General features: G+C 44.0%; 1 protein-coding gene across 1 annotated transcript in view; it reads right to left on the bottom strand.

Moving 5' to 3' along the window:
- RAB11FIP1 (RAB11 family interacting protein 1) overlaps positions 1–26,787 on the bottom strand; it is a 56,977-nt gene that overhangs the window by 8,097 nt on the left and 22,093 nt on the right. The window contains exons 2-4 of the mRNA XM_078665410.1: positions 14,334–14,773; positions 11,702–12,521; positions 3,192–5,030 (exon numbers count right to left, since the gene is read on the bottom strand). Of these exons, the coding sequence (XP_078521536.1) occupies positions 3,192–5,030; positions 11,702–12,521; positions 14,334–14,773 (3,099 nt within the window). The remainder of the gene's footprint in view (positions 1–3,191; positions 5,031–11,701; positions 12,522–14,333; positions 14,774–26,787) is intronic.

Here is a 26,787-nt window from a genome sequence, read left to right as displayed (position 1 = left end):
GCCTGGACTCCTGGGCTATCTCCAGGGTAAAGAAGGCGTTTTGTTATAAGCAAGGCAGAGCCCACTAGGAGGCCTTTGATAATCTGCTTGCAAGCCGCACTTCTAATCCAAACATTTTACACAGGGGTGTGAGCCTTATCTCTTGGTTCCTGAATGGGAACCTCAGGTTTTATTTAACAAGAATACGATTTAGTCTATTGCTCCCGATAGTTGATTTTCCAACTAATATAGTCTTGGGAGAACCACTGCCTAGATGTCAGTGCAATAACACCGCACATTGCAATTTATTGTATTTTCCACTCAGTATGCTCATGCTGAGAAGCGATTTCTGTGCTTTTTTCCTCCTTTAATATGAACTCCCATTAGGAGGCTTTTGAGTTATCGCAAAGGCTGGAGAATGAGAATAATGTTATCCGCTTTTCACTGGAGGTTAGAAACAAATATGGCTCAACATAACTACCCTACCCTTATCATATTTGCATGCTAGGATCTGATCCAATTTTTAACTTTAACTTTTCAATATGTAGTCCGAGACCCATCGGCCCTTTTAATATGTTTTATGCATCTTATCATTGGTATGTACCCTATGTACTGTCTTCCTTGAAACTAATTGTATTATTCCCGGATGTGTCCTGAACCTTGACATGATACTCTATTTATGATTTTTTATCTGTATTTTTATGGCTGCAATTGGCCGATAAGGTTTTTGTGACTGAATTCTATTGAATGAAAAATACCTCAAGTTGCATGAGAGTACAGGCTCAAATTGAGTTGCCATTAACTAAACGTCAAGGTAGAGCACCACAACGAACAGAAGTACATTCCATCCTAAGCCTAAATTGAGATTCTGAATTAGTGGTTCTCCGACAAGAAAAGCCAAATTAGGTCTAAAGTAACTGTATTTAAGAGCCACAAATAAAGAATTCGGTGGACTGTTCCAAGTAGATGTTTCTAAAAGACAGAGCAAAGGCAACTAATTTGCACCAAAATATATGCACAAACTTTTTAGAACCAAATAAATGCGTTAGAGGGCACATTACTGGTTATGATTATTATTATGATAGTTGCCTGGAAAGGGGGCAGGTCTGGGAAAGGGACAGTTCATAAAGACCAAATGAGTTAGAAGAATGGTTAACATACTTCACAGCAAAGAAAACACGGTTCTTCAATGAAACAATTGGCTTCACCTTTAGCAGATAAATGTGCAACGGGCGAGAGGGGAAACAGCCAGGAAACTTAAAGGAGCACCGATACCTTCCATAAATAATGATAAAATGAACACAAAAATGAAAACGAGGACTAACAAAAGCAACAGAAAATACATATATAAAAAAAAAACCTCTGCAGAACTTCCTTGTGAAAAGTACGTTCTCTGTGAGGTGCCTTTTAGAGCCTTCAATGACAATATACACAGAAGATACAAAAGTATAGGACAAGTTATTAACAAAACCGGAGAACAAGGGAATAAAAGCACAGAACTCCTTCTGCTGGGATTACTTAAAATTCCACCACTATCCACATATCCTCCACAATTTCAACACAGAATTTCGGCCTCTAAGAACTCGGTTGTTATATTTCAACTAGCAACAGGCCCTTACACTCCTATTCCAGCTGTCTGTAGAACTACCTCCTCCCATAAAGCCAACCTTCTATAGACCCTTCAACAAAAACACATTTACAGGATATCATTTGTTTTAATAACATTTTAATTAGCAGTACTGTTGTTAGAAGAGCTATTTGGTATGAGCAGTTGTGAGGCACTCTCGGGACCAGTCATCGGGAGAGCAGTTTCCATGATGGGAGTTTGCCACTGGGGTTCAAGAAAGGTTGGTACTATTTTGCGCTAGCTAGACAACAATGGTCCATATACGACTCTCTAAAGATGGCAAGGCAGAGCAGTAAAGGTTCACTCCAGCACCCATGGGTTGAGAAACAGGTGGCTGGGAACCGGCCAAAATTAGCAGAAACCCACGTCGCACAGCACCCACGCCCCACTCCCTCCAGAAAATACACCCAAGAGTGACCTGAAATTAGTAGGCTACTGGGAAACGGTCTCAGTTTGGTAATGAGAACCTAGTTGAAAGTCCTGCAAAATCAAGGTTTTAAATTTCCAAGGGTCTAGGTATCAATTATGAGGAAGACCCCAAATGAGTCATGGCGGAAAACAGTTACTTTTGCAACTGGTTAATATAGCAACTGTTCTTTATAATGGGTGGGGTTAAGTTATGGGCATATCTCACACTCAGTGGAGCAGTGTTCTCCGATGCTCGGACAATTAATAAACTGGGTACCCAGATTGGTTTACGGTGCATGTACGGGGGCACAAAATGGCACGCCGCAGAAAGTCAAATAGGCACAGAATGGCATAGCTCGTTGTGCCGATTTTTATCCTTAACCAAGTTAACGGTCTCAAATCTTGTATCATTGCTCTCACAAACCTCAACGAGTCAGAGGCATTTAACAATTCATTAATGGTTTACAGTGGCACAGCTTCTCCCAGGATGACAAACTGAGAATTCTCCCCTCCTTTCTCCATAGTTTTGTAGTGTGGTTTGTATGCCATAAAATCAATAACAAAGATTTGACAAATACTGTGACGCAAATATGGTTTTAAAAAAAAATTTGCAACACACAGTGTCGATTTTCTATTATTAACTCCACAAGGATGATCTATTTATAAGATATATTTAGGGAACAATATTTTTGCTAGATAATACTTACAACACGAACGATATTCTGGGCCCATACTGTCCCTTTATTCGGACAAGGCAAGGCATAAAAAGAAGAAGGGTAACATTAAATAAATTCTGCACAAGTTATTGTTGCAATGGGGACCAGGAAGCACATTAATAATCACACCATTAAAGATGCTTTAATGTGGAACTATGTTTTCACACGAGGACACTGAATTGCAAATATGACAAGGCACAGGGACTTTCTATTGTGGAATGACGTACCCATAGTCTTTCACACAGTAAGTGTCCCTAAGACAGATGGTATTGCTAGTCCCCAGCATGCCTCTCACTTATGTCTCCAACAGCCATACACCATATGTAAATCAAACTTGTGCTGGAGAGCACAACTTTTTCAAATGCGGGGAAGTCTTGATTAAAAGGTGCTGTTTTGCCGTATGCAATCATGCTGGAAAAAAGGCAAGATCCGTAGTGACAGTAGCTTGCAAGATCTCTCACCTGAGCTTGGCTGGCACACTTGCACTCGGAGGAGTCTGAATTGGAGGTGTCTCAGAGGGTGAAACCCAGGCCCGTAGAAGCTTCTTCTTGCCAGTGCTCTCGGCTCTATCAAAGCCATCTGTTGGTGGACGTGTCGGAGAGTCTGTCTCCTTAGCACTGGAGGGATTAGATGGCAGGGAGATGGAAGAGTGAGATGCAAGAATAGAAGGAGACAGGGAGCCATTAGGATTAGAGAAGTCTGCCATCTGGGGAGAATTCTTAATTTCTCTATCACGTACACCATGGCGCCTGCTACCTTCCTGCATGGGATCATACCCATGTTCTTCTTTGTTCGGAAAATCTACCTCTTTACTACTTTCCACAGATAAATCTGAACTCTGGGGTTTATAGGCATTTACTGAATCTTTATGCATTCCCAGTGCATGTTGAAGAGTATCCTCTTTCAGCTGTGGAGTCAGTCGCTCTTCAATAGCTAGTTGAGCGGAAGAAAACTCATTTTGGTCTCCACTTTCATAAGTTCTGGCCCGGTGTTTAACTTTGGTAGGATCTGTGACAGAGGACTTGACCTGGCTATGTGGAAATTCCTCATCAGACATAATTTCTGGATTCTCAGGGATAACAGGCAACTCATCAAGCCTGAACTTCAAATCCCCCAACACTGGAGAAGCCATTTTCATTTCTGAACTAGACAAATCCTCTTCGAAGCTCAACACATCTGTAACTGTGTTTTCATGATTTTTTTGCGATGACTGGGTAGTACTTGGGTTGGGCACCCAATATGTTGAAGTAGACTCCAGATTAATTTTGTTCTGTTTCGCAGCGCTTCTTGGTGCTGGCTTTGGTGGGGCACTTGCTGGAGGTAGGTCTACATTAGAGCTTTCCTGATGAGCTACTTTTGGTAGCATGATTTGTGCTCTTGGCTTTGGCCTTGGGACAATGTCACCTAGGTCTTCATTTCTCACTGACTGTTCATTCGCCAGTGATACAGACAGCCCATTCTTTGTATCCTTCAAGGTCCTGTCTTCTGCAAGAGGGATGGGTTTCAGGATTTCTATCAGTGGAGCTTGATGTGAATCCATGTAACTTTGAACATGTGTGGGAACGTCAGTCTTCGATTCATTTGTGGCAATGCTGTTACCAACATTTCTAGCCTTTAAATTTATCTCCCTTTCCCTGTCAAACACATTCTCTCTGACTTCACCACCTACCAGCGCTTCCTCTAAATTGCCCTGTTGTACACTTTCCTTTAATGAAGCAGTATGTGGGCTGTTTGTCCTATCACCACCAAAGAAAAATTCTTGCCTTTCTTCTTGCAGTGCATTTGTTTTTGATGCAGATACCTCAATTTCAAGGCGCCCTGTACTCTCCAACTGATCAGCCATGTGTCCTGTCTTTTGGCCTTTAAGTTGATCAAGAAGGGACTGGACAGAGCTCTTACTGCTAGCTGTTTTATCATTTAGAGGAGCAATTCCCTGTATCTCCTTTGCCTCAAAGACCCTTCTTGGTGAAGTGGTGAACTGCTCAGAAGTCAGTATGAATTCGCCATCAGATGCTGGTCTGGGTAAATGAGATCTAGTCTCTGGTGTTATCAAGGACTCTGGTGGAGAAGGCGAGCTTGAGGCAGAAGGAAGTGAAAGAAAAGCATTTGGAACAGTGAGAGGAGAATTCAGATTAGGTTTCCCAGTATTAGGTGAACTATGTCGTGCCGACACCACAGGGACAGAAGCAAAAGGATTCTCTTGGCCAATCGAAAGTAGTGCAGAAGGAGAGCGAGAGGGAACAGTCACAGAGGAAGAATTAAGGATGGCTTTGGTTTCAGCCCCCAAAGACACGTCCAGTCTGTGGAAAAAGGACAAAATAAAAGACCTGCAGATCAGTCACCTGGCAGACGTGATAAAATGCCTTCACATACAGAACGCAGTCGGTGGCAGGGCGTGTCCAAAGTTCACTGTATTCATGTACATATGAGCAGTGAGTCACAAGGCTACAACCCAAGAATGATAATGAGCCTAGCTACTTCCCACAAAAAAAAACAGGAACATAAACCACGTCATAGTGCTTTATTCTCTTCCTGGTGTCCACAGCCAAGATAGACACATCACAAGCTAATCACACTACAGGAGAAGGCAAACACTGTAACAATACCGTCTAAAAATACACATGCCTGCAGCCTTTTCTCCTATTGGACACAATAGGACAGACATATCAATCAAGTAACCTCTCGAAACACAAATAAATGACTTATTGTGGTCATACTAACTAAGGTGGCTACTATAGAAGGTAGAAAATACAATAAATTGGAGCTGGAGAAGTTAATTTTGTCGAGAAGCCCATGGAAAAGCCTTTTCTGAATTGTGCGGAACACAAGACGATTGAGGATAATGTCTCATGAGAAAATGCATATGTTTATTATAAACACATGCCATCAAATTGCCAAAAGGAAGGTTACTTAAATACACTTGCACATTTAGGTGGCCCAATTTTAATAACCACTAGTGCCTCTGATCCCAACCGATGAAACTAAAGAAAAAGGGTACCAGTACAATAAAGCAGTAAATGGATGGTACAGTTAATATAAAGGCTGCATTATTCAGTTTAGTATAATGCTACAATGGCACCACAGCCAATTGGAGCACTAATATATATATATATCAGCACGCTTCTTTTGTGGAAAAGAATACAGAAGCCACCATGGGGAAATCCGAAGGAGCAGCTTTATTCTCATTTACAACAGGCAAATGCATTTCGGCCGCGAGGCCTTTCTCAATGCCCTCAGTTGCAGAAATGAACACGCCTCCTCCCCTTGGATTAATTTGAATGTCATGCCCAGTCTTGATTGGCTGTTCTCCCTATTCCTCCCACTCCAGCCGGAGTGGGCTGCCCAACGTGCAGTGGCCACCAAGTGACCGGACTGCATGTCCCAGAATGCCATGTTCCAGCGAAGGGGTCTGCAGGTTAGGGATGACATCCCATGCAAATGTGTGACTGGCAGGTAAGTCCAAAGAAAGAGCGTGCCTCCATTCCATTTAAATTATAGAGTTAAGCAGGCTCCCTCGAGTCCCCAAGCCGCAGCTACCTTAAACGCCCAGGTTGCGTTCTTTACGAGGCTCCGAATGACTCGGCATCCGGTCCACAGAGAGGCGGAATTGCCTCTGCATCGCATCCCCGCCTTCTGGGGTCACCAGGTGTCCACCGGAAAAACTGCTACCGCAGAAACACTCTCACACCAGCCAAAGCTGCCGCTGCCAATGGTTCCGGTGAAACTTGCGCTGCGGGTTGCTTCTGGACCGTGTCACTGGCTCACACGGTAATGGATATCAGCACGCTTCTTTTGTGGAAAAGAATACAGAAGCCACCATGGGGAAATCCGAAGGCGCAGCTTTATTCTCATTTACAACAGGCAAATGCATTTCGGCCGCGAGGCCTTTCTCAATGCCCTCAGTTGCAGAAATGAACACGCCTCCTCCCCTTGGATTAATTTGAATGTCCTGCCCAGTCTTGATTGGCTGTTCTCCCTATTCCTCCCACTCCAGCCGGAGTGGGCTGCCCAACGTGCAGTGGCCACCAAGTGTATATATATATATATATAGCTTCAAAAAGGACTTCAGGATTCGGTGAAAAGAGAAAATAACCACAACAGACTAGTTTAATATATTGAGACTCTATATAGTCACCGGATGGTTGTAAGGAAAAAGTACATCATTCAAGGAAAAGAAAACAAGATTTATAATAAACTCTATGCGTCTGGGTGCTTTTATTGCACAAGTTACCTAGTCTAAAGAAGTAAAAACCTATATTTCGCAGGGATCCATGAAATACCGAAAATATTTCACAATTTCCTGTTATTTATCGGTTTCATCTTAAAGACTGGTCCCAAACCACTCTTCAGAGCTTTACCATGGTTTTTGCTTCTGGGGTTGTGCAGCAAGGTGATCTAAATTATGCATCAAAAACCTCAAATAATTCGGCATATTCTCTGCAAGTATTATTTTTCTTTCGAGCTAGATTAAAAACAATAGTTACTGAAATCTTCAACTATCCCTATTTGTGCAGTAAACACTACGACCACCGTTTCAATCCATTGGCCTTCCCCGTTTTCCATTAATTTATCAACAGTGTATTCCTAAAAAAAGGTTATTAGAAAAAAAAAAAAACTGAAACATTCTAGTTTTGCTCCGGGCCCACTGTTCGTGGCACTTCAAATAAAAAATTGTTTATTCACAGTAAAACCCCAAAGTAAACAAGTAATATAAAAAAAAAAACTTAACATGGTCTTCTATTGCCATCCTGGCGCTCTGGTGACATTCACCAAAGAGTCTGTCAGCTTCAAGGTTAAGAAATTCACCTTATCCCCTCTTTGACAATATTATACCATATAGGGGTGCGGTGGGGAATCATATTTTATCTATTTAATTTCAGCTCTAGACAATTTTAAATAGTAACATTTTTTATTTGTGAAGCTGTGCTTCGTGCCTCCCGTCTCATGATGATACATGCTCTACCCCTAAACTAGAAACATTAGCTTTTTTCACCCCACATACTGCAGACCAGATGCTTGGGCTCCCCATTACTCTTGTACTCCGAAAATAGTACAACTGGCTCCTAAAACAATATGCATGCATCTGGCAGATATCTTTAATGGAATGTTCAGCTCTGGTTACTTTCCCAAGGCTTCTTCATAAAATCCTGCCTCCATTCAAAGAATTCAACAATAGCCCTTTCGACCCTAGCAATTACTGACCCATCTCATGTCTGCCATGTCAAGATAGTGAATCAAGAGCTGGCCTCTTTTATAAACATCAATCACTTGCTTGACCCAACTCAGTTTGGATTTAGGAGCAAGCACAGCACCAATTTAGCCCTTATTGTTGAGGCTGAAGACATAAGATCTATGATAGATAAAGTAGGAAATGCTGCCTGATTCTTTTAAATATCAGCGGCATTCGACTCTGGCAATCCTGACCTTTTGATTCACTATCTCCATTCTTCTGGAATCTGGGGAGCGGCGCTTGCTCTCCTTAAATCCTTTTTGTCGGAGCAGGATCAATTAGTCGATCTAAACGAATAGGTGTCTGATCCCTTTTTCCCTTCCATGTGGTGTGCCACTGGAGTCCGCCCGGAGTCCCACCCTTTTTAATTTATGCCACTCCTCTGGCCAGGCTCAAAATCTTTTGGCTTCTCAGTAATATCTTACACTGATGTCACCCAAATCTTGCTCTCAGTGTCCAGTAATCATGATGATACTGCAGCCAGATCCTACAACTGTATGCAGCACATACACAAATGGATGAACAGCAACTGCCTGAAATTAAGCTAGGAGAATACCGGAGATCTTCCTGTTTGGCATAGCACATTGCCAACCCTGGTCATGAAAGTGAGAAATTTGGGGGTCCTTTTCTATGACAAGTTGACCTTCGAAAACCAAATACTGTGACATCATCTTTTTACAGTCTGGGGCTACTCAGGAAAGTGCTTCCCTTTATTCCGAATGAGATGCAGAAGACTTGTCACTACCCTTAGGTTATCCAGATTGGATTTTTGTAATGCCCTCTATACCAACATACAGCAAAAACATAAATAAACCGCAGATCCTGCAGAATGCTGTGGCTCAATTACTGCCAGGGATTCCCGAGCATCAGTGAGCCTCACAGGTCCTTAAGGATTTACATTAATTGCCTTTTAGGAGATTCATTGAATTCAAGCCCCTCTTGCATTGCTTTTAAAGCACTTCACGATCATAAATATCTTAAATACAACTCTTCCTCGTATATCCCTTCCAGGTCGTAGGTTGAGAGCCAAAAACATAATCGTTCCCCAAGTTTACAAAAACCCATTGGGGGTCAGCAGCTTTGTAATCTGCACTGCCAAACTCTGGAACACTGTTCCTCTCACCCAGAAGGAAAGGACAGGTCTTCTCTCATTTAGGAAAGCATTCATTACATGGCTGTTTAGTCAAACTGCTTTTTCTCCTCCTCCACCCCCCCCCCCCCCCCCACCAACTCTTGCTTGCTCCCCTTAGCAATAACTGCTCATTCTTATGTAGTAGCAGGGCCAAGACACCTCTGGACATTTGAGCGCTTTATAAATATGAATTGAATTCCATAAAGATGTTTTTGGGTTGAAGATCCACGATAGACCCAGGTAGCTCATGGCGATATACACATTTACTAACAACAAAGCTAGGCCAAAACAATATCAGCATTTCAATTTATTTTGTTGAACAAAGACCTTAATTTTGAGTGGTAATTGAATAAATCAATCCCTCACTGAAATCAGTTGTTTTAGCTTCTGGCTTTGGAGCTCCACTTCTTTTCTCCGATCATTCTCGAAAATATTTCTTAAGTCCCATTTAGATCCAAGAATTTAAGAGACTATTTTATAAAAACACTAAAATACTGTCCTGCGCACTGAACAAGGACTGGCTAAAAAGACATGCGGATCAACTTTTTCTTCTTCAAAAACCCTCCAGCCTGAGACAGCTCATCAATTGGTGTTGGGAGGGTGGAAAGCTGCGAGTTGGGGGCGGGGGCATTGTAGGATGCTGTAGAATAAATAGTGCCTTTAAAGTACCTGTAACCTTGAGATCTGGCAAGGCGCAACTGCAGGACTGCGGTGCTTCAAATGCATTAAACAAACCAGTAACAAGAAACTGGATGGTTTGCATCACCTGTACGATCCTTCTCCAAAAATGGGATCAAAATGTAAAAGTTTGGAGAACACTGTGATGGTTTCAAGTGCCCTGGGAGAAAGGAACCTTTTCTGTTTGGTGTGTGAAGGAGGTACCCCTTGATTAGAAATATAAAGAGCAAGGACCTCCTCACTGAAGCCTAGATGAGGTCATCTCGAGTCAATGAGCCACCCAGGACAAACCTTACAACACACGAGCTGGTACCTACCTAAAGACATCTGCTTTGCAAGACAGAAGAAAAGCCGCAGAGGACATTCCAGGGCTGCATGCCTGGTGAGCCTGCATTATGCTGATCCACCTTGTACCATATACTTTTCTGGGAGCAACAATCACTTAATTTCCACCAAAGGGTTTTCCTCCTTTCATCTCAGGTCTTTCATCTAAACCCAAGGTCGAGCTTGGTTCCAAACATTCCAAAAACCGTTTGTAAACCTTACACTCTCAGGCACTATAATTCTCTATGTCCCCACCAATTGACAATGTGCCGTCAGATGTTCAAGCTATGGCCCAAGGGACCTCCAGTAGGCTCTGGCCCATTTCCAGCATCAGCAGCTCCAGTCTATTACTTTAGAAACCAGTTGGAGCATTATCTAGGATTCAGTTAACCATTTCCAGAGCGCTTCTATCCACTGACCATCAGAGCACAGTATCCCCTATTACCAGGATACTCCATTTTAAACGACTTCTTTGGGGGCCCTAATCCCTTTCTGTGGGTGGGAATCCCAATTCTCTAAGAGAATTGTTGTGCATATAAAGGGTTTTTGCGACATGATTTCCAGCTAGCTAGACAAAGAATCTCCTCTGCGGTCTCCTGCACCTAGGGCCACTCAGACAGTCCGAACTTATCAATTGCTCATTGATCAAACAGACCACAGTAAGAGGCCATACCTTCCAAGGACAAAGAACAGACCAACCTGTCCCCAGAGCATAAATAACCTTTCCATCAACAACCATGTTATGCAAAGAGTAGCACTACAAAACTGGTCCTATCAAGGTGCCAGAATATGCTAAGACCTCTGTTTGTGGTGTTCTTTAATGTAACTGACCTACACTTCCGAAACATAAAATACCTATTCTTGTTCAAATATATAGCTCAGACTAAAAAATGTATTTGTGTTATTGTGTCATACTGTATCCAGGTATCAAACCTACTGCACTTCCTTATGAGTCTCGACTGCTCAACTTAGCTACACTTGGATAATCAAGTGAACAAAAGGAGGAAGATGGCAATCCATGAGCGTGCACTCCAAGGACAGTGCCCAATAACCATCGACCCTCCAAATCTATTGAACCTCAAACTATTATATGAAGTACAGACCAACAAAGAAAACCAGGCCTTTGAACAGTAAAAAAAAAAAAAGACTGCAGTTCCAACCAAATATGTATTCAGGCATATCAGATTTTCAGGCTACGTCATTGGAGAAATTCCAAAAATAACTGGCGTGTGTGATAACAGGATATTAAACAAAACGTCAGCGGTAGCTTGTAAATAGTTTGACAACCTCAGATTCCAACAAGTAGTTCCACAAACCATTAACTAGGTCACCAAATGAACATAAGAGATCCTGGTTTAACTTTGCACAAATCTAAATAATAGACCAATTAGTTTGATAGGAGAGCTACAAAAGGTTAACTTAATGAACACTGAACTCCATTGTTCACACTTAAATCCCGACAAACTGTAATTGTCTACCAGGGGCTTTGCTAAAGACTAAACCCAACAGACATTAATTAAAATGAAGTAGTTTAAGGAGAATCTAGCAGCAAAAAGCCAAAATTTGAGCAGAGGATCTAAGCACATCCTAAAACCCAACACACTTACCTGGGTTTGACAGCGGTCGTTTTTGGTGTCCTTGTGTATGGTGGAAAAGGCTCCAACTTCTTCTCCTCTTCTTTCAATTCTTCTTCAAAGGGATTAAGGGACTCTTTCGTGCTAGGGACCTCAGATGGTGGCATGACTGGGGAGTGCTGCCGAGGAACATCTGCAGGTTTTGCCTGCTCTTCCTTCGCATGGACTTGGGTTGTAGATTCCACCTCACCACCTTTAGAGCTATCCTTTTTCCCAGTGACAAGGGAAAGCAGCGATGATTTGAGGCTCTCTGGCTTTTTAGTCTCTTTGATTTCTTTGGACGGGTCTGAGCTACCTGCAAGGCTAGCCTCTCGAGATTCCTCACCAGCAGATGGCTTGTAGGATGGAAGGGTCATAGACTTCAGGGAATCTTTTGATTGAGACCATGACGAACGCTTGTCAGGAAGCACATGCGCAGGATCAGCTGGCTCTTTACTAGTTTTGGAAGACAGGCTTTCTGAAGAAGAGGATTTAATGGACAAGTTCTCGATCGAAGAATACAAGGGGGTTTTCCGAATGACTTTCGGCGTAAAGGTTAAAGTGCTGTCCTTTGTTGTGGCTTCTGGCTTTGGCTCTTTTTCTTCATCATAAACGTGATTACCATTAATACACAGATTGGATCTCGTAACTGGATCATTCTTGGGCCTCAGGCCGCTGAAGAATGAAAGTCCTTCTTTCTTGGAGTTACCAGGAACAATTTGGTTGATCTGTGTTGGGTCAGCACTCACTGTTCTCTTGTGAGTCGTAACTGGAAAATGAGGTGGTTTTCCTTCGATTTTGGTAGATCCTGGCTCTGTGGTCAAAAACAGAAATGAGGGATTCTGTTTACAAAAAACATTACACATAAATAAAAAAGACAACAGAAGTAACAGACATGTCCGAAGGAAAAGCAAATATATATTATCAACAATCAAAATGAAAGGCATAAGAAATAATAGAAACATACAGCATTGATCTGCTCAGTTGCTATTGTAAGAGGCTTGTTCAGAAGCTACCATCTGGAAGCTTCTAGTGGGAGAAGTTGAACAATGGAACCAGAAGACCGTTGTATGCAAGTAGGAATGAGGGAGAGGTTTTTGTTTGTAGATTTCCCCCAAAATACTAGTGCATCACTAGCGATAGGAGCCAGTGCATTACAGGCATCCCTCCTTAGTTGTCTGGAAAGCGTGAGCAGAAGAGGCATGTCGGGACACAATGAGCGATGGGATTGGGAGATGGTATACAATGGAAACGAGAGATGGATTCCTGCGAGAGGAATGGAGCCCGTTCAAGAGATTTGGAAATGGTGGGAAGAGTATGAACAACAGTGAAGTAGAGAACCTGTGTGGGGGAAGCATAAGAGTGTGTGTGTCTGTGGGGAGTGGGTGGTTGTGTGTGTGCATTGGGGAACAGCGGATGAGAAAGTGTGCATGTGTGTGGGAGAGTCGGCAAGTGTGAGAAATCTGGCTTGTAAGAAGGGTGGAAATAGTCTGTACAGAAATATTTAGCTTCATGGAGAAGTAGACTCCCATCTTCCTCAAAACAAACTTTCTCCTGACTCTCTCTCTAGGCACTCTTAGCACTACTTTTACTCGCTGGCTAACAAAGCGAAGCGGTTGGAGTGAATTAGAACAGCCATTTAATCTGCTCACAGTTTCCCCATTTCCCTGTGTGCTCTGAATTCGGGGCAGCAGGGGTCCCAGGGTTCAAGAAGGCTATGTATACAGGGTGCTCAGTATGGACACTCACCTAGTCTAAGTGAGTATGAACTTGGTTTCCAGCACCTGAGACCTCACGCTTCGTTGGATTATTTAACCAACTTTGACTTTGTCGGTATCCTAAAACAGCATTGCTTTCTGGTGACAGAGACCTTCAACCGCCACCCAAAGAGGATTTTGACTTTTGTGCTAAATATAGACTTTACAATAGGATACTAAATAAAAAATTGTAATGACAACGTTAATTAGTTTTTGCCCCACCCAAATGATCGGACCCTTCCAACAAGGGCATAAAGCGCTATAGGCATCTTCAACGGGTATGCCTCAATATCATTACACCAGGTTTTCAGTTGCTGAATTCCATATCGAAGTCCAGAGTATGGTCGGTTTCTACAAATAAAATCCATGCCTGGAAATTGTGACCAGGTGAGATGCACTCACGTGGGTCACTCTAAACTGAAGTGACTAACATATTTCCATTTCCAGCAAGCCAAATACGCAAATCGCTTCAATCTAAATACTTATAGCAACTACAATCCTCTTTATTCATCACTTTATGGACTAGTTGGTTGGCATGCTCATAGTGAAACTTGGTTGCTAAACACTATATACAGCAAGGCTTAACCCTGATGCCCAAGAGAACTGTCCCCCCCCCCTCAAATTACTGATGTTAAAAGACATTTTGCTCATATTCGCTCCAATATCTCCCCCTTTATCATTTGTTGTTGGGACATGCGTACAAAGAAAGCACAGTCAAATTGCACACTTCTGAGCACTTAACTCTTGCAGCAGGCAAGCAAAGGTGGTACTTAAGACAAACTAAACTTTACAAGTAGCAAGCCCACTGACGGTTCACATTACGCAAACAACCCAAAAGATCTCCACATTTCCGGACTGGTTTGACTCACCGTCAGAAGACAAAGGCACATCATTAAAATCAGAAGAGAAGTCCCTGGGCTTGAGGACAGTCCTCTCAGATGGCGGGGCTGGCTGGAAGGAAGGCAAAACAGACATGGATTGTGACAGCGGGGACTTTTGCAGCCCAGGCTTGGAGAACAAATTCTTCAGTTTGGATTTCTTCTTGGTCACTTTCTCAGGAGCCTCCTCATCACTGTCTGCCCCAGGCTGAGTGAAGCTTGGCACTATGGCAGAGGCCGTATCGGGGAAGCCATCTTGGCGCTTGCCTTTAATTTTGTCCTTCAGTTTCCCAAATGGTGAGCGGGACTTTTCCTTCATGGACAGGTCGAACATGCTGGCAGTCATATTGTTTCTCATGAACTGGACATCAATTTCAAGCTCACCGCGTTCCTTCTCTTTCTTGCCAGGTTTGGATTGCAGCTTATACCACCTACAAGCAGAAAGAAATAATGGATGAGGGGAAAAAATAAACAACAAAAAACCGTACCAATCTCTAAAAGATCCATGTTGAAAGAAAAGCTATTAACCATCCGCTAGATTGATCAAGCTTAATTGCGCTCGCAAAAGGGCCAGATTCTGAGAATCTGGCCCTTTGCGAGTGCAATTTTTGCATTTGTGATTCATCATCCCAAATGCAAAAATCGCTAATAAAGAATTCGCACATTTGCGAGGAATTGCATTTAAGTAATCTCTATTTGAGATTCCTTAAATGCAATTCATGAACCATTTTGAAATTGCGAAATTGCAATTTAGGACCGCTATTTACCACGAAGTCAAACCTCGTGGTAAATAGCTAAAACTTAGAAAAATGCAGTTAAATGCATTTTTCTAAGTTGCATGTTACAAACACACATGTCCTTTGGACATGTGTGTGTGCAAAACATCAGTGTAAATTCACATTTCAGGGGTGCTACAGGGTGTCCTTTGGACACCCCTGCACCCTTGAAATCGCATCCCCCATTCATTCCTATGGGCCTTTAGGCCCATAGGAATGAATGGGGAGTTATTCCTTATTTGCGATTAGCAATTTGCTAATCGCAAATAAGGAATGTGTAGGAATCGCAATTTATTTAGCAATTCCTACATGAATCCCGTTTTGCAAGTCCTTAATAGCGATTCCTTATGAATCGCTATTAAAGACTCGCAAAACGGCCCTTTCATGAATCTAGCTGCATATCTCTTAATCCAAACCATGTTATGTGTGGTCAAACTGGTGTTTAATGGCTTTAAAATCTCCTGAAACCAAGGACCCTGTATGTGCATGTATCTCTTTACCACGCCTCACCGCATGTGCCAGTACAACAATAGTTTGGAATAATGTAGAGTAAACCACCTGCTGCTGCTTCACTAATACACCAAATTCAGGGTATGTGCCAAGAAACCTATTAGCACCAGCTTAATTTCTAAGTAAGCGAGAAATCAGGGCTACACCATCTTAATGGAGCACCAACGCTGCAAGCGACAAAACAGGACAAGGGGACCGCCTTCAAGTGGTTGCTGCCGAGCCAGAGCTCTTCCTGCATTCAGATTTTGAAGAATTCCTTCATTAAGCCTTACACTGTGCAGCAAAGGGGGGGGGGGCATTATTTCCTAGCTCAAGTTACCTCAGAGAGGAAGGACGGGTGCGAGAAAGATACTTTCTAAAAAAAAAAAAAAAGTGCACAAAGTTTCTCAGTTCCATTTTCAGAATGTAATTTGCAAGGATGGCATTAATATCTTGGTGTTCCCATCATCCATCATATGGATGAGTCGAGCACTACATGGAAGTCACCTGGTCTTCAATTAAACACATGTTTTTCTGGCACCTACACTACTGCCACCATTACCCCCTCTGGAGCTAACCCAATTGGATATGCATATATGGAACTAGGAGATATTTTCCTCAAGGACTTTGCAATCTGGTGATCCTGTCCTTGTGAACATTCCCTCATCCGATCCACAGGACTCAGATGCCCAGGCCCTTATATCCACAATAAGTCTGGCTGGAGACAGCACTGATATATAGTATCCATGAAGAAAGTCACCCAGGAAAATCTGCAAATGGACTGTATCAGACTTATTGGACGACCAGCACCAGTAGGACTTTAACCAATTGGTTGATTACAGCTGTGTATTGTTCATTCTAGCTGTTTATGGCAAACTAGCCATATCCCTTGATTTTGTGTGATGTAATAAGGGTTTTGCAGATCAAACCAACAAGTTCAGTCTATGTTACTGAACACCAAGATGTGGGTCTTAGCACCAGTGAAGGCTTCCTTTATTAGATTATTTGCTGGAGCACCTTGTAGCGAAGGACCTCAAAATGAGTCTTTGGTAATCATACAGCTACAGAGGAAAGGTTGGGTTTACAACACTATCAAGCCAAGTTTGTAGGCTGTGGGATGCCAGATACTAAGGGAAGTAATGTGGGCAGTTCATCAAATCTTAGTCGAGGCAATGGAAGAATCTTTGGTGTATAAAAGTTACATTTTTGTCTCTGAAACAAGTACATCAACACTGGTTCATTATCAGATGAATCTAGCGCCCTCACTTGGCTACCGAGATCGGCATAGTTGACTTCTGGAAGAAATGGGCCAAGCTAGACACTTTTCATGATGTGGGCAGCTCAGTTATATGTGCGCTGTAGACAGGAGCGTGCTTACAAGGCCTCAAACTATATTACGGTTTGAGATTTTTGCAATCTTGCTCACTCAAGATGTAAAAGCCTTTGAGGCGGGCAAGGAAAATGGCTAATTAAGCAAAAGATTGAATCTACCGCTCAGCAAGCCCTCTGTAGCAAAGCAGTCACCAAACTCAAAAGAACCAGCCACTGCAACAAGCTAGTGTAAAGCTGGAAACCTTTTAGAATGCAGGAAAAGGTCAGTGTCCCTAATCACTGCATTTACCCAAGTGTGTGCCAATGTAAAAATCTCTACAGATCATTCAATTTATCAAGAGACATCAAACTGGAGGAGACCTGGTGATCCCGTAATGTAGATTACGGGATCCAATAATACAGGTACTCACTGATCTTTTACACGTGTGACACAGCAGCATTATTGCTACCGGTCAAATTCGTCACATTTTTATATGCAGACTTTTACATTGACTACAGACCTGGGTTTGTAAATCTTACACGGAACATAACTTCAGGGGCTGGGATAATTACAATGATGGCACAAACTGAAAGAGAGCACTTCAAAACATAATAGGTAAGTAGCAAAACTGCCTTCAGCTCAGAGGATGTAGTGAAAGCACTTACGCCTACATGACTGGAATATCACCATTATGACTCGAAGAACTTCGCTACAGACTACAAATGCAGAACACTGTCACATTTCCCCCAGCGAAACTGTGTAATGACGCTACAGCAGAGGTATGTACACAACTTACAGATCACGATTTTTAACATAGGCAAGGCTGTAGGGGAACTCGAATTTTCCTTTAAATAAGGGTCATGAACTAAAGAACCATCGAATCGTATGGTGGATTAAGATCGTGACGTTTATGCAGGTCTCAATACCCAAAACGCAGCATCTGTAATGAGCGACGCTATCAAAAGTGCAATATTGAGGCGGAAAGCGCTATTGGAAGGTCTGGCGGGCACACGAAAGGACACCCAGCATGAGCAAGATGGCCACCATACCATATCCTACTGCAGCCCCTGGGGTTGTCAAGTGAGCAGGCTTCCACAAAACTACAACTTACTCGTAGTGTTACTCCAGTGTGCGCACACTGCACGTGGGCCCCCCCACAGACACTCCTAGGAATAAGCCTCAGGGCAGCTACGTAGCACTGCATACCAATCAGCTAAGAGGCACTCGCAATCTTCAGTGGAAGACCGGATGCATTCATGGCCTAACTCGAGTGCAAAGAGTGTTCTTGAAAACTGCTCACTTGCTAACATTTACCCAAATTGCGTGTCAAACATTAGGAGGCATTTGGTTTAAAACGATACACGCATTAATCTAATAATTTTTAATTTTGGGAGTTGTGTGTAACACGAGCATAAGCCGAAGGTATTGGGAGCGCTTTACACAAGCTCCATTATACAGGGTCACGTTTAGTTTCTTTGTTTAGGTACGGGGAGATGTGACTTGCTTGCCTATAATCACATGATGTGGCGCTGAAGCCGAGACTCTACCGTAGTTCCCCAGTTCCAAAACCGGCATCTCTGCCCGTAAAGGGACATACTCTCCCCCAACGAGTTATTTCTCTTCCTAGCCAATGAACGGTAAACTCCCCAGGTTTGAGATCAAATTGGACTAACCCGCATGGAGGAATTGTTGCATAGCTCTCCCACGGCCCGAAACTACCATTTCGGCCGGGGCGGGAGGGGGGACAACCTGACCCCGGTCACGGTGCTGTATTCTAGGGCCAGGGCTCATAGAATGTCAACAGACATTATCTGAACGCAAACGATAACACAAACTCTTAGTGAAGGCAAACACTGGCGCTGGCCTAACCCTGCCGCAGGAACCAAGTGACCAGATCGCAGCATTCAGGGGGCGTTCACCGAAACCCAAGGAGGAAGTGGAACCGTGAGCCCCCAGCCCTCCCCCGGTCTCCCCGTGACTACAAAGCACATGGTGACTGCAGTGCCTTTGTAATCGTCAATAAGACGGAACAACACTAACAATAACCCATTGTGGCAACGGCACTTCGAAACGGTCAACAAGGTAGATGGATGATCACCACGTTAGGCAACGCCATGACATCAGCATGTGGCCAGGTACACGGAAGAAGGACCCACATGAAATGGAAGGCAGCCGTGTGTGGCAACAAGGCTTTGCAGACTAGGCCCTTCAAGAAGATTACAAAAAGAACGTATGTCGGAGTAATAATGTTATAGGAAGATATGTCCAGCACATTCCCACAATCAATCTGTATGGTCCCGACAATCTGTATGGGACCGAGGCGCTTTTTTGTATCCGCACGCACTTTACGTAGTATTTGTACCCCTAGGTTTCATGTGAGGCTGCAGACAGTAATAAACACTTTATGCAGAAGCAACTTTAATAACTGGATGAAGAATTTTTTCTTCTGGGAAATACTTGTCATACGTTTACTACACAAGTTGGCTTAAGTTATTCAGGGCGATGTGGCTGTCAGAGGAGAGGTATGTAACGCGGCTCACACCCTTCTTGAGAAAGGCAGGAGCTGTTCACGCCACTATGGATCTGGGTGAACATTATCCGCATGAAATGGTGGGACGAAGGACATGGTGCCCATTTTGTTCTTTTAGTTGCGGTAGTCGATTGGTTATGCTTTACTTACAGACTTACAGTGAGGAATGTCAGTGCCTCTCAGGTCTGGTCCTCTGCATGGTGGAAGCCAGTGACCTCTCCAACAGGCCTATGGACGGATCTACTGACCTATAAAGCCCAGGCCTTTCCAGCCTACACCGCTTCCAAGTGGATTCCAGTGACAGAGCAGCCTATACCTCGCCGACAATTTCCAGGCCAGTAGATCCTTAAACCAGCACCTACCTATCAGTGGGCCTGCGTAGGGTACAGACCTAGGAGGATGGATGAGCAGCAATCTAGCAGCTAACAGCTCTGACCATATTATGGAGGAGCCCAGCAACTGTGGGCCTCGGTCTCATTCTCTCAATACGGAGGAGCACAATTCAAAATACAGAACACAACAACCTCCAGCAAAGAGTGTGCCATTGTAAATAAAACAATCTCAAAAGGACAAGATGTCCTTTTGGTGTGCAAACAAAGAGCGTTTGCTTCAACTAGATATGTGGGAGCTTGGAGGAGAAAAGTGAATGTATGAAACGGTTAGACCTGGCACCTTGGCGTGGGGCTCCCTTCCATTTTTGCTGTTGCCTCATGTGTTTGTGCTGGTGTCAGATGTTTTGGGCAATGTGCCACTGCTGTCCAGTGCAAGTGCTCCCTATTGTAAATTAATGTAGGAATTCATGTTTCCACGATTGGCTGGTTTGGTTTACCTGTCAGACCCTAGTACAGTGCACCAGGAGTGCCCAGGGCTTGTAAACCAAATGCTGCTGGTGGGCTTGTAGCACTGGTTGTGCCACCCACAGAAGCAGCCTGTAAAAGTGTCTAAGGCCTGCCATTGCAGAGCCTGTGTGCAGTCTGGTACTGCCATGTTGGCTGAGCACGTGCACCCACTTGCCAGTTCCTAAACCTTCCCTTTTCTTCATATCAGACACCCCTATGGTAGGCCCAAGGGCAGGGTGCACTTAAGTATAAGGTAGGACATGCCCTGGTGTGTGTGGCATGTCCTAATAGTGAATTACAGCCATTTCCATTTTTCACTATTACAAGGCTACCTGTTCTCCATAGGCCAGAATGGGCAGTTAGATCATTACATTTTATAATTCTAACTGACTCTGGGAACATGGTAGAAATTAGAGTTTAGTATGCCTGAACTCAGAATGATAAAATACATCTTTTAGTGATTTTGATTTTAACATTCTGAGTTTAAAAATACCACTTTCTGAAAGTAGGTATTTTCTTGTCTAACTATCCAAGCCTGCCTCTGCTAGGTTGTGTATTCCTTGTCTGGAGTTTGAGTGACAGGGTTGGGGGATTCCAGGAGACAGAGTGGGTCAACCCAGTGGTGAATAGAGAGATCTAGATGGGAGGGAGGAGTTGCACCTGGGACCTGAATAGGGCTGTACCTTCCCTCCACAATGCAGGCTCCACCTCCTGTAGTGTGTCCGATGTCTGTCCTACAGTGTGAAAGGAGAGAAGGAGTCATGTCAACAGAGTGCTCCAGGCCTGACTAGAACTGGTTTGGACTAGGCAAAGGCCCCTCTGCCCACAGAGGACAAAGGATTTTGGGGTACAAGTATTGGGACCCTGATCCCAAGAATTTAGATCACTTTTGGACAAACAAGAAGAAACCTTTGCGGAGGAGCGGAACCTGAAGAAACTGAGGAGAGACTATCCCTAAGCTGAAGTGCTGCTTGGGGGATTGGCCTGCAGTGGTTGCCTGACTGCCAAAGAAAGGAGAAAGGACTTTGGGTGCACTTTATTCAACTTGTAAAGGATCTCCAAGGGCTTGAGAGGAGCTGGCCTCCTGCTGAAGTCTCAGGGACAACAGACTTCACCCCCCAGCTCCCCAGGAGTTCTTTGGAAGTGCCTGCGGCTGTTTAGGGCCTTCTGAGGGACTGTGTGTCACAAGGAGCTGGAAGCGTCTCGCAACGAAGAAGCGTGTTGCAGTCGCATCGTGGATGTCACCGCTGTAGCGGTCACATTGCACCGCATCGAGAGAAGCGTCTCGCAACGAAGAAGAAGCATTTCGCCATTGCTGCAGCTGCCATCACATTGTGGATGTCGCCGCTGTAGCTGTCGCATTGCACCAAATCGAGAGAAGCGCCTCGCATCCACAGAGAAGTGTGCCGCCGTTGGAGCTGTTGTCTTCGCATCACAGAACAAGGGTGTCGCCGCTGCAGCTGACTCATCGAGTCAAGACTTCTCGCATCATCGGAGAAGCGTGCCACAACAACAAGAAGTCTTATTTCTTAGCACCAACATTTCTACACATCACCATCTTTGCAACACTTGCGTTGCCCTGCGTGTCGCATCTTAAGGTACATTGACTCAAAGTGTTGCATTTTAAGATCTAAAGAGAACTGAGCAGGGGTTATTTTAGGAGTGTACCCACTTACCCCGACTAGAGGCAAGGGTCCCTATTTGTCACAATTACTAGCCTGTGCCAACTAGAGACCGCCAAATCTAACAAACCAACAGCTCTGTTTCTGAATAATGATATTTAATTTGATAAAAATACCCAAACACATATAATTCTCACCAGAGATGTGATCCCAGAGGAGTGCACAGCTTTATTGTATTCTTAACCCAACGGGACATGGTCAGTTAAAGCGTTGCAGAGAAACATCAGACAGTAATCCTTTAAGGATAGTCATTACCCACTCCTGGAGCGCAAAGTCCCTTCCATCGTACCTCTAGTGTGTGGCGCTTTCCTTGTGAACGCTGAGATTTAGACTGCCTGGCCCACTATACTTGGGGGTCGAAAAAGCAGAGTTTCACATTATCTAAAAAATAACTCCTCAAAATTTAGGTTGGGAAACGCATAGCTGCACCAGGCAAGAACTTAAGGTTTTAGTTTGAAGGAAGCAAGTGAGCCAGGTGACATTGGTATGCACCGAAGGAAAAGGTGGAAAAAAAACGAAACCCCCCCCCCAAAAAAAAAAACACACTGGATGCAGGAAAAAGTCACAATGTAATGTGGTTAAGGTGTAACTCCAACGAGCAGGTCCCTTATGGAAGGATGGGCAGAGGCCTCCACCAGCTGCCCGAGTACTCTGGAGAACAGCACATAACGTGCCACATGTTTGCCATCAGGTATGTTTCCAGAATAGACCTTAAAGCCTTAACACAACCCTTGTGTTCTACGTAAGATAACTGACAAAACACTTCAAAGCCATTTAATCCGAGCACGTCCACACTGGTAGGATACTGCATCCAAGCACGTAGATGAAACCTCCACCCAGCAGTTTATATGACAATGAAATATCAGGTGACCGCAGCTGGCACAGGGAAAACAATCGGGTTCACTCCCTCCAGATTCATCCTGTGCTAGCGGCAGGCAGGCAACTAGGCAGGTAAAGTGTGATCTGGTGATGGGACCGTCACAACTCCAATAGGTCTCAATTGGCTGGGTGATCTTTTGTCATCTACTGGGAACTAGGAGAAGTACTACCTTCATGCAAGATCTGAGGTGTCCCTACTTCTGTACAGAGTTAAGCTCGGGTTAGTGGCCCTATAGCAGTAATCCTTCATGTTAATACTCACTTATTGTCTCAAGTTGTCCGAAGAGCCTTGCGGTTCCTCTGCTCTGCAACATTTTCATAGGATTCTAACAAAATCAAGCAATGGCGCAGGAACATCAGGCTTCCTAATTAACTTGCCTGCTGGTGATGTCGGACTATTATTGGCACATCTACCCCTGGACGACTGTCCTGCCAGCATGGGTAACCTCCTTTCATCATCAAGGACCTTGAGTGCAAAAGCAGTGCCTACTGCCACCAACTGAGGGGCGGTGAAGAGGGTGATGCTGAAGGACTTGCACCCCACTCCGAACTAACACAGGCCCTGTGCGTCCAGGCACACAACTCTGGCACCCCCCCTGAAGGACTAACAGACATACCTCATACACAGACCACACAGGCACAACACCCAGGTTTTACCTACAAAATCCAGCAGACATCAGGTGACTCCATACACCCTCACTTAAGCACGTTTGAATTCATAAAAGTATTTTTAGCTCTCTTGATCTATCAAAGAACCACACGTAGAGCGTAGAATGGAAAGACCGCAAGTTCTCATGACAACAAACAACTCTTGGCAGTGCACAGGCGAGCATGCTTTGCACAAAACCACTAATCCACCCCCAGGGCCAAGAATCTCCCCCTGGGAGCAACACGTGATTTATGTGCACAGTGATGGCTTCCACCTGACGTAGGTGCTCCATCCAACACGTGCGTCAGACGTGGCTCGGTAGAAGAATGCCTCATACCTGCAACGCGCCACTCTACCAGCAGACACACCCAACCTTTAGTGCACACTGTCCTAATTAACTTTAGAATGTCACAGCGGAGGGACTTCTGCCGACAGTCACCGTCAACAGAAACCCGAGCTCTCTGCAACTGCACGCAGGTTCTTATTGTTGGGAAGGTTGAATAACAAAACAGAGATCTGCTACTGCTCCCGGCTAAACTCGGTAGCTAGAACAGGGACAGGTATACAAGGTAGGAGTGTGAGGGGAGGAGGGATGGAAGATGTTCTGGGGACCTAAAAGCCAGAGCTTGGAACCGTTACAGTCCATATTCCGGTTAGAGGTCTCCCTTGAAGCATGTATAACTCGCTAAAACGGAAAGTGATATATATAAATATATATATTTTTTTTAAGCGGGTCTACCCTTGAGGAGATCCACATATATTGGAAAAGATGCCACAACTAAAGGTACCTTTGGCCATTTTTAAACAGCACGAGATTCCTCGTTTTCAACTATCTGCTTGCCACTGTTTGAAGCTCATACATTGGACTCGAGCTGGAGGCCAGGCACCCTCAGCCAAGTTCCAATGTTCTACTTTTAATTTCCATGGGCTTAATAATCCTGCAACCATTATTCTGCAATGGACAGTGCCTTATTTGTTGACATTGCTGGAGTCTTCATTGTGTTGGGAGTTTTGGCTCAAATTTTCCACCAACTCCCCATCCTGCTTATAGGTAAGCTCAAAAAGAGTATAATATTATATATATATATATATATATATATATATATATATATATATATATATACACATACACATACATATACACATACACATTCTCTTTTTTATTTTATTTACAGGAGCCAAAACTAAGCATGCAAGCCACGATTTCAGGGAGAATAAAAGTGTAGCAACATCAAGATAGTCTCACATGCCAGCTAGGCCAGTATTAAGGGAGCAGAGTACTCGTCTCCGAAGCAGCGAAAACTAGGAGCAGAAATTACAGAAACGAACTATCAAGCAGGGGCTGTTGGCAGAGAGCGAGAGAGAGAGAGGTGGACCTTGCGTTAAGATAAATAGATGCCCTCGTACGGCAAGCAGTGTGTTGGAGGGCCGAACATACATCCAAAAAGTATGGCTGCAAGGAGCAGTCAGGATTGGTCTTAAAGAGAGAAATGGTGGGCAGTAATACTGAATGCCCTGGAAAGACAGGCAAATAAACGTTTGTCCAGCCAATCTGAGCTTGACTTTGCCGCCCACAAAGATGACCGCTGTTAAACGATGGGAGGAAATGTGTCCAGTTGCAAACTAATCCTAGCACTAATCATAACCTAGCAGTGAGGTAGTACACTAGAGCAAGGTAAGGGCCACAGTGCAGTTCATTATTTGGCATCATGCTTACATGTTTTTTTTTCTAAATGATCTGCACAGAAAATCCCAAAACGTAATCTCATTTTGATTGAGTTTTCAAGAGGAATGGTTACGATCCAGCGCCACGTTGCGATCCTATTAAGAGCTTGCAGACTTGTTGCACAGGTCAGGAGCCCTTTGTGTGGTTTTTCCGCTTGGCCCAGAGTGAAGGATTTACATCTACAAGGTTCTGCCTGACTCGTTTTCAAAACCAAGGGCCAATGGACGTCCTGTTCTCTCCAAAAATACGGTGCTGACTGCTAGGTGCCAAGGGCACACCTGTAAAACAATGTGTGCCGAATGAGGGCCGAGGGAGTGCCAAGGTGAAACTGCAAGGACACCAGCCGTGTATGCGAACACACCCCAGGTTATACAACATGGGAGCGGCCATGAGAGGGAGGGACGCCATTTCTCTCCAGCACGGTCAGAAAAATAGAAAGATAAAAACAAACTGGCACAGAGTGGAAAGATTTGTCAGCGTTGTGCCCACATAGGAAGTACGTCATTCGTTAGAGAGACTAGCCCAGTCTGTTTAACTCGAGGGCTAGCACTCCAGGATACTGGCTGGAGGAAGGGATTCTACTTTAGACGTCTAAACATCAACCAAGCACAAGATGATGGCCTGTGGGGTCGACAGCGAAAACCCAAACCTAGCCGCACCAAGCCTAGCTGTATTGCCGCAGAATTTAAGACCAACCACTTGCAGCATGGAATTCCTAGAGGCTAATGCCTCCAAATTACCCATCTCTACAGAGCAGGTCCCAACGGTCTGCTCTTAAAAATATAGAATGATAATACCCAAACCCAACATGCATAACCATGATGTATACCCTAAAGCCAACCATCCCTAACAAAAGGAGGCCCTACATAAGTCTCAAAGCCGCACACACATTGAAAAACAGTTCTTAGAACAATCTAACTTGTGCATACTGGACTAGGGTTAGAACCAGGTGGTCACATAATTGACGCAAGAAATGAACAAGAGATGAGTGGTCACCCTAAACATGAGGTGGTCCATAGTGTTGGAGTTGGAGAAACCGAACAATACATTAAAAAACTTTGACAACCAACCTCTTTATACAAGGTGTGCGAGACAGCACCTCTTGAGGTCAAGCTTCAGATTAGCAGCCCATGTACGCACAGCATGTTCTGGATGAATAGAGTACTTCAACTGAACCATAGTCGCGCGGGTGAAAATGGCGGTCCATTGAATATTCTGTTCATTAGATGAACCCCTTACTTTCATAGATAAATTTCTGATGTCAACGCTTCCGTTTTTTTTCTCCGCTGGCAATCCACACCCTTTAGAAGAACCTCCTTTCCCTCTAGTCCACCCCCTGTTTGAGATTAAAATTACAGAATAAGTGGTGGATGGCAGCATTGTTAAAACTGGGGTCTCTAGTTGGCAGTGGTTTTTACCCTGTTCAAGTAGGGACACTTGCTCTAGTCAGGGTAAGTAAGGTACACACTAAGAATAACCCCTGCTCACCACTTTGGTAGCTTAGCAAGAGCAGTCAGGCTTATCACCAGAGGCAATGTGTAAAGTATGTGTACATGCACACTT

Source organism: Lissotriton helveticus, chromosome 11 (genome assembly GCF_964261635.1).
Source record: "Lissotriton helveticus chromosome 11, aLisHel1.1, whole genome shotgun sequence".
Classification (NCBI taxonomy): domain Eukaryota; kingdom Metazoa; phylum Chordata; class Amphibia; order Caudata; family Salamandridae; genus Lissotriton; species Lissotriton helveticus.
The sequence above is the reverse complement of the archived record's forward strand: the minus strand, read 5'-3'. Positions and strand labels throughout refer to the sequence as shown.